This window comes from Vitis riparia, chromosome 19 (assembly GCF_004353265.1).
Source record: "Vitis riparia cultivar Riparia Gloire de Montpellier isolate 1030 chromosome 19, EGFV_Vit.rip_1.0, whole genome shotgun sequence".
Lineage (NCBI taxonomy): Eukaryota > Viridiplantae > Streptophyta > Magnoliopsida > Vitales > Vitaceae > Vitis > Vitis riparia.
Genome location: NC_048449.1, coordinates 22,947,652 through 22,956,648, shown reverse-complemented (window position 1 = coordinate 22,956,648; position 8,997 = coordinate 22,947,652). Strand labels below are relative to the sequence as shown.

At 30.8% G+C, this 8,997-nt stretch overlaps 1 protein-coding gene across 1 annotated transcript; it reads right to left on the bottom strand.

The window, feature by feature from the left end:
* Positions 1 to 1,146: 1,146 nt before the first annotated feature.
* Positions 1,147 to 6,111, bottom strand: LOC117908709 (phenylalanine--tRNA ligase, chloroplastic/mitochondrial-like). Its single transcript, XM_034822391.1, has 3 exons — positions 5,839 to 6,111; positions 1,466 to 1,672; positions 1,147 to 1,371 (listed from the first exon to the last, which is right to left on the bottom strand). The coding sequence occupies exons 1-3, from the start codon at positions 5,968 to 5,970 to the stop codon at positions 1,210 to 1,212; spliced, it is 501 nt and encodes a 166-aa protein (XP_034678282.1). The 5' UTR covers positions 5,971 to 6,111; the 3' UTR covers positions 1,147 to 1,209.
* Between the last annotated feature and the right edge of the window lie 2,886 nt (positions 6,112 to 8,997).

Below are 8,997 nucleotides of genomic sequence, written 5' to 3'. Positions count from 1 at the left end.
AATAGGTCCTGTAAGTCCAAAATAAAAGGACATAATGCATCTTCTTTTTCACATTTGGTGACAACAAAGAGCCCCACACCCCCTCCCCACATCAGAGGGGTAAGAAGAACAAAAAAACTAAAAGAAAAAAAAAAAAGGAGACAACTAATTTTGTTTCTACTTATATATATATATATATATTTGATAAGTAAAAAGCAAATATATTAATCAAAAAGAGGAAACACCAAAAAACAGTGCCCTCAAAGTATACAGGGAGTATACACACCACCTTCCCTTACTAGGAGCCTATCCAGTCTAAAAAACTTACAAGAGAAGAAGGGCTCAATACTAAGGAAACCCTGACCCAAGACCAAAGATTACATACAAAAGAATATTTCAATCTTTGAAGTGAAAGCTCCTCATTCCCAAAAGCTAATTTATTCCTCTCCTTCCAGATTGACCATAATATACTTCTACTTTTATATTATTTTATCATCAACATTACTATTATTATAAGCATTGGAATATTATCAGTCTATGAATCTTAGTGTCTTCAATAACAGATGAAAGCCACACATGCCAGCAATGGAATAAACTAAAGTTCACATTTTTTTAAACGATTTTTACCCTTTCTTGCAAAAGGTGAAAACAGAAAAATGAAATGGAGCCTGTTTCTACTAAAATTAGTTCAAAAACAAAGTTTTAAAGAAATTCAAAGTATATAGTGCTAAAATGTAACCAACAGCCAGATCAAAAGCATACCTGAAAATATATCTCAAGTTCAAATGATGGGTTGGTGAAAGGGAAATAGGTATCAATCCAGCGCATTTCCACATTACCTGCAAATTTCAACAGATTTAGCCCACGCAGATTCTATACAGTATATGGTAAACCCCAAGATGAAAACTACATTTCTGATAGATTTCAGAAATTTCAAGAATAATAGCACTCTTAAATGTTTCTTTAGGTAATTTGTCAATGATTCTTAACAAGTACCTTGAGAATCACAAATAATTCCCTATATTATCTGGACTATCTTGATTTGACTTCTAAACGACCAATCTGTACTGCTTTTGCATAACATGAATTGCTTTCCCCACTTAAATTTATTATTTCATTATCTCCCCCCCCTCCGTTTACTTCTTGTTGTATTTTCCAAGATTTTGAATTATTAGACCTGGTAAATAATTCCTTAACCCATATTTCTCACTGCAGCATCAACTGATAGTATTAAGTTTGCATCTGATTAAGACAATCTCCTGATCTAAGTTTACCAAACAAGTGTTGTGCCAAACCCTCAAGACATTTCTTTAAATCCTCAGCCGCATAAGACGTGCCATCCATTCCAGATGTCTCCCAATCACCTGGAAAGAAGACACGAACACCTTCCATCTGCTTGATCAGGAAGCAAAATTATTGAACTGAAGAAAACATTAAGAAACTTGTTAATAGAAAACAATCATTGATAAAATCAGAGATAAGAAACCTGATGAAAAACAGGGTAGTGAGTTGAATCAATGGAATCTCTACGATAAACATCTCTAGTCACAAGGAAATGAGTGTGTCCCCTCCTCAACAGCTCTGCTTGATGAGCACTAGTGTGGCACCTCAAGACAGTTTGAGAGTTAATGTAGTATGTATCATTGTAACTCCTACTGACGTGATCAGGAGGAACCAAGACATCATCAAAATTCTGCAAGAAGTAGACTTTCTGGCATAAGAATTCATAGAAATATGGATAAGAATTTTGGAAGCAGACATTGACCAAAACTCCCATGCCTTATAAATAAGATCTATCTTGAGGATTTAGTAGGCTGTTTCATTGAAACTTAAATATCCAATCTTAATAAAGGGGAAACAGTGATGGCCTAGAGAATCGATTAAAAATAGAAGCACAACCATGAAGAACGTTAACAAACAAGCTTTAAATCCAATAACTATTAGTTATTAGTTTGAACATGCTTGTGTAAAGAGAAAGAGGAAACCAGTGACCATTTAATCTTGTTTTGTAGAAAGGCTACAATGCCTTGGAGTTTGATTTTCTCCCTTTTTGGTGTGCAATGGGTTTTGCATTCTTTGATTAAAAGGAATTTGCTTGGTTGGCATGGTGCCTTTGTGGGTAAGAGAAGGGATAAGTCTTGGAGGGTTGCCCCTTTATGCTTAATGTAGACTTTATGGAAGGAAAGAAACGAAAGAGCATTTCATGATATCGAACAATCCAACCAAGCTTTAAAACATTCCTTTTTGTATACTTTTGTATATTGGGCTAGGGTGTTTATGGAGAATCATACTTTGTTTATGATTGATTTTATGGAGTGGTCATATGTCTAGTTAGGAGAAAGGTTTTTTGTCTTATTTGCCTAGTTTCTTGGGCGATCTATTTGTATACTTCATGTGTACTGTTTTCGTCACTTCTAGACGCTTCTAATACAAGCTCTTATTTACCTATCAAAAAAAAAAAAAATTAGTTTGAGTGTTACCATGGTAATAACCATTGAAGCCATAAATTTTAAGCCATTGAAAGTCAACATAAGCAAGCAAATGGCTGTGTTGACTGACCTGGTATTATATGCATTAATAGCAAGAGTTAATGTAGGGCATTCTATTCCGGATAAGCCTGAGGACTCGTGACACAAACTTTTTAAATGTTAATTTTGAAAAATAGATAAAATGATTTAAATTAGTTAATAATTTTGGAGATATAGATACAGAAATGCATAACCGAACTCCAAATTCCAGACCAAAATGCAGCTCATTATCCAGTCATGCCATCACAAAACACCTCAAAGCTTCATGGCTTATGGAAAGACTCTTTGATGCACACATCACAACCTGGATTTAGATTAGACCTCAACACACTACTGGAAAATCTCTAGTTGGATTTGTGATCTCAAGTCAAGCTAAAGTTGATGCTAATTTGTTTTCTTCCTGCTTTGCCAAAGAATTGAGCTCCAAAGAGGCATGGAGCAAAAAGTTTTGTAATAAAGAACCCTAAAAAAAAAGAACCATAAAATAATGAACCTCTCCAAGAAGTTTTGGAAATCTATAAACTTCATTGGTTCATTAGGTAATATGATGCAACATATCTCATAAGACCCAAGCCTTTAAATTGTAAAAAGTTTATGAATCATATGTTGCTCAGCTCTCTTTCCAATAATATGCAATCAGTGAACCACTCATATATTTTTGGCCTATGGCTAATGTAATTATATTTTCTCATCAAGTAATATGTGTGGTTCTTTCTCCCTTATTAAGTAAGTTCCCCTGTTCAATAATTCCCAACCAGTAAGCTTCACAATGTGTAAGTCATAGTGTCATACAAATAAATTAATTATCTTTCTTTCTCCTCCTAATATCTAGCTTCACATTTCATTCAGTAGTAATTCCAATTTATTAAAACTAGCAAATTTATTTTATCAAACACTTTACACTTTAACATCCCCACAAACTAAAATCCATCAAAATAGACATGTTCCAATGAGCCTACCTCTTGACACCATAGCGCAGGCTAACTACTGTTACATGTAGTTGTGCTTAGAAGAAGTTATCTTGAATAGTAGTAGATCCTTCCAGTAGTTCATTGAGAGTTTGGGAGGTAGGGGCACTTTCTTGTTGCTTTTCCTCATTGTTGTTTCTTTCAATTTTGATGCCCAGAGTAACTTGTCGAACACATGTGAAAACTGAGTCCCACAAATGAAATTACAATGCAAAATTTATTTATTTTTGTTATAAATAAACGCATAATATATTAACAGGAGTTTACAATGCATAAATTATAATGACGGGACAATGAAATTCAGTCACTATTCCCATAACATAAAACAATGGTTAAAATGTAGAGCAGTTGTAGCTGAGATCCATTAAGTTTACTTGATTCAAGCACATGATTACAAAGTTGTGAGTTTATAAGCTACCACTATTGCATAAAAGTTTGAGTGAAATATGCACTTGCTCTGTAATAATTTTCAGTTCCATTAAGCATTTGCAATGGACTTCTAATATTTTATCAATCATCTATTTTATGACACAGTTATATTTCATGATAAGACATGCAAATCATGCTTTATAATTACACTTGTAAGTACAAGACAAACATGGGGTTTATAACAACGACAGTTTCTCATGCCTAAGAAGAAAATTTCATACTTTGGGTTCTTTATAAATCTAATGGCGAGTTAGAAATAATTTGATAAATGCTATTTAGATTACTGAATATTATCTGAAGTGAAAAGTGTTCAATTAGTAGAAATTGCACTAGTCATGAGCCTGAAGATTATATTGAAGAACACAAAAGGGGGCACAACCCAAGTACGCTCAGAGAATACAAGCTGCAACTGAACACCTATAAGAAAGAAGAGCAGCAAATACTAAAATAGATAGCAAACAGCCCCATGCTTTAGATCCCACCTCAGCTCTCCATGAAATCCAAAAATTTTCTACTCCTATTCAAACCATTTCCAAAAGCTTTTATTTTTAAAAATTTTTCCAATTACAAACTTATATTATTCTAATTAAGTATTATCATTATGACAATTGCGTTTAACAAAAATTCATATATATTATTTTTCTCCTACAATACTATTAGAGAATTTTTACAATCTCCATCAATGCTAATTACCAAAATAATGATAATAGTAGGTGTTGTGAATATATTTTTTGCTTGCCTACAACAAAGAAAAAAATTAAATAAATCAATTTAAAATGACTAAAATAACCTATAAGTGATTGAGAATGCTATGAATTATATTTTCCTAGGAGACAACATGTCCAATTAATTGTTGTAGAGAGATTTCTTATATTGTTAAGGTAAAAATACATGTAAAACAAGGCCGAAATAGGTGTTAAAATAGAGTTTTTCAATTTTGGCTATGGAGGTATGAAAAACCGAATTTTGTTAATCAATTATGGAGATCTTTAAGTTGTTTTTTTTTTTTTTATGATTAAATGTCCTAAAATTGTTAGAAACAACTTAAAGTTTAAAACCCCTTAAGATCCCAATCAAAAAAACATTTTTTTTCAATTGTTTGTAATTTGGGTTGCAACCGAGTCATTTGACCCGTATTGCAGAATTTTGGACCCAATGCTGGAGGTTGAAGATGACCTCCAGCACATGCCACACGTGCCACATGTGCCACACATTCCCTACTCGCAGGTTAAGTGTGTGAGGCGCATGTAACCTCATCCGGTGTCCGTTTTGAGCCCCGTTTTTTCCTGTGTGTTCGTTTTTTTGTAATCTATTTTTCTGGATATATTATTTTATTTTTTGGGGGTCAAAAATATTTATTAAATAATTATAACCTTTGAATCCTAGGTTGTCTAATGTCCCTCTCAAAACATAAATTAACTTTCAATTTTTTTTTAAAACAAAACAACTTCCCTGAATTTGTTCTCACTTGTATCATGATAGAGACATATACACCTATATGATACATATCTGCAAGACTATAGGTCAAACAAACCTTTTCCTTAATAGACCACTATAAGTACTTCATTTAAGAGTTGAATAAACACGGGAGAGAACTGATAAACCTGGTAAACTGAATGCCTGTTCTGGACTTTTTTTTATATGTAAGTTTGGATGGAAGTTTGCATACTAGGTTCCCTACTTAGAACATCGTCGATGGAATAATTGGCAACAGATGCAAATACCACTTTCATGGATTCTTAAATGTTAAAACACTTAGGACAGGACAAAAACCAACAGGAAATGGGCAGCAAAATAAATATAAACAGCAACAAAATGTCAAGCACCAGTCATAGCAAGATAATACAAGTTCCAAATAGTGCAATGTATAGCTCAAAACAGTGAAAAAAAAAAACCATGCATACAATTTCTATTTTATTTCTTAATGGTCAAACCTCTTTTGTGGAGACTATTGGGCAAAGGTCATCAAACTTATCAAATTTGTTTGAGTAATTGGCATCAAAATAATCATATATTGCATTCTTCAGAATTCCAATTGGGTGTTGATCCCTCCTGTGAAGCTGCATTCCAAGTTTCGACAAAATTGCATCTGGGACATTGTTTGTAGGATCATCCCTCACCACATCTACAAACCCCACAACCAAATATATCAAGCCAACCAAAAGAACTTGAAAAAGGTTCAGTACATGAATTCTAATTTTACCAAATATTCATAATAGAATAACCCAAAAAATTTAATAAATACAAAGACTCCAAGTTGCATTTCACGCTCTGACGAAGTATCATCAGAGATATAGCTTAGTGAATATAGTTTAGTTGTTACTTATTAATGCTTTTTGCAGTTTTTGAGTCTTATACATGAATAAAGATAAGATAAGCAATATAAATGAAAAAGAGTAATTATACTATTAACAATTATAAATATAATATTAAGAATATTATAAATAATAGCCTAAATAATAATAGGAATAAATAAATGAAAAATAGTAAAATTGGAATTGTAGAAAAAGACAAAAAAATGGCAATATAAGCATTTTTGGACAATGAAGTGGTCAAATATCCTTCAAAGAATTTAATTAAAATTCAAAGGTTAGTGAAGGCAAAATGTGAAGGCTTGAATATTACATTACCCTAAATCTTCAATATGGGAACACCAAAATTAAATGACATTGGAAAATGAGTGTGAAGGTGACATCAAGTCATAAATAATTTAGAGTACATTTGGGGTGATTCTAAAAAGCTCTTTTAACATTTTTAACACTTAAAATTTTTTATCTTTCAAGTTATAAAAGAGTTAGAAATGCTTCCAAAATTACTACCATTTTTCTTACTTTTGTAGCTTCAAACTCAACCAAGTCAAACCCATAACCCCTCAACCCTTTTATTAGTTGCCTTCAATCTAAAGAAGGCAGCAGAGGATTTGCTTCCCCCAGAATATGGATGTGGTTCTTGTTCTTGTTCTTTACTGCTTTCCCAATTCTTTCATGGCTTTCAATGTAGGCAAAGCCAGGAAGAAGTATGTATTTTTTCTTTTTCTTTTGATTTCATTATAATTAATTATTAACCCAGAAAAATATTTTCTTGATTTTTTATTCCAGTTAATTTTCTGATTTTTGGTTAATTTTTTGTTGTGGTGTTTTTTTTTCCTTTTTTTTTCTTAGGTACAAGGTGTTCTACCCCAATCTCTATATATGCTTTGGAATCTAAAAACAGGGATGCCAAGCTCTTCAATTGTGTCCAAGTTTGATTCCTTTCTTAAGATTTGTTTGAATAGCAAAAATTAGCAAAAGGAAAAAGCTAGAAAATATCCCAGAAAGGACTTTTAAAAAGTTTAATGTTCTAAAAATAAAAAATAAAAAATTTATTTTCTGACATAAATATGAATATAATTAAAAAAAAAAAAAAAAGTATAGATATCATCATGTCTAGTGAATTTGATTAGATGCAACACATTTTCTGGCTTAAGATCACACATAGATTTTTCTATGTATGGATGACCGATGATTAGAAAAAACAAATGTTTTGCATTTTTTTTTTTTTTTCAGAGAGGGCATCAGAACTCAGTGGAAATGATGCCAATTTTCTTCATGCTGATGATATTAGGAGGAATTAGATATCCTGTTGCATGTGTTGATCTTGGGTCCCTATACACTTAGTGGATATTTCTATTTCACTGCTCTTCCACAGGCGATCCCCAAAACCGCTTGAAGATCAGGTTTGTTTTCCTTATACTTTAATAATGCGTTTTCAATGGAAATCGTTTGTTTAAAATACTCCAGAGTTATGTTGTTTGGAACAAACTGAATTCATGCTGAAACTAAGGTGGTAGACAGTTTGAAAGGCCTTGCTTTAGTTTGAGTCCCACCATTTGTTATGTCACACGTTTATTAGGAGAAGATTGTATACATAGTAGACTTCTCTTAACAGTATGGCCAAGTTTTAAAACCGATTAGAGTCCATTGGACTTAGACCAAATAATATTTATATAATTGGAGGTGGGTCATTACAAATGGTACTAAAAGGCCTCACAATTCCATGTGATACAATAAAAATTGTATCTGTATGAAAGTGAATGTGATATCCCACATTACTTAGAAGAAGTTTTTGGTACTATACGACTATGTTTGATACATGAGACTAGAGAATGGAATGAATTTGGTGATACCACCAATTCTTGTCATTGGATTAGGAATAAATGTAAGGGTTGATTGATTATTTGTTTCCATTTCAATGTTAAGTAGGAATGAAAATGGTAATGGAAAAAGAAATAAATTTGCAACAATTATGTACACATAATTTAAAATAATTTTTATTTTTATTTTTATTTTTAAAAAACTCTCGAATCAAACATCGTTTAGAATATTATTTTTATTTTTATTAAGAAAAAAAAACCTCTTTTGAGAGGTCTTTTACTAAATAATAAAAGTTTGTTTGATAGTGTGATAAATAAATTAAACAAAAAATAATAATGTATTGGATTCATTAATAAGTCTAATAATTTTTTAAATTAATTTAAAAATCAAATAATAAACTAATAAATACAAAAAATCTATGGATAAAAATTAGTTTAGAATGATTTTATTGTATTTTTTTTTCACAAAATAATATTTTTTTCAAATTTTTCACTAGAGAGACGAATTTCAAATTAAGTAAAACTTTGTATTGAATTTATTAATGAGTTTAATAAATTTTAAATATATATAATAGACTATTAAATGAATCAATATAAAATAAAAGATTCGTTAAATGTAAAGTCGTTACTATTTCCTTTATACATAAAACTATATTTTATGAATTTTCTCACTAGATAAATAAATTTAAATTAAGTTAAACATAATAAACACTTTCAATTCTTTAATGAATATTTTAATTTTTAAGAACAATTTAGAATTCCAAAAAATGGATTAATTAGTTATAGACTAGATAAAAAAAATTTAGATTACACTATTACTAATTAAGTATTAAATGTGTATATGTAATGAAAAACTTATGCATGTATACCTTAAAAATTAAACTTTATTTATTTTTAAATCCATTTAATATTAATTTTTTATAAAATAAATTAATTATGCTTTTATGAGGATAAGGATATA

Excerpts from the sequence above, each read along its gene's own strand:
- LOC117908709 (XM_034822391.1), bottom strand. The coding sequence starts at position 5,970 with ATGCAGCTTCACAGGAGGGATCAACACCCAATTGGAATTCTGAAGAAT. Across the intron at positions 1,673-5,838 it reads CAATAGTCTCCACAAAAGAG|AATTTTGATGATGTCTTGGT; the intron begins GTTTGACCATTA and ends TACTTCTTGCAG. Across the intron at positions 1,372-1,465 it reads ACTACCCTGTTTTTCATCAG|ATGGAAGGTGTTCGTGTCTT; the intron begins GTTTCTTATCTC and ends CTGATCAAGCAG.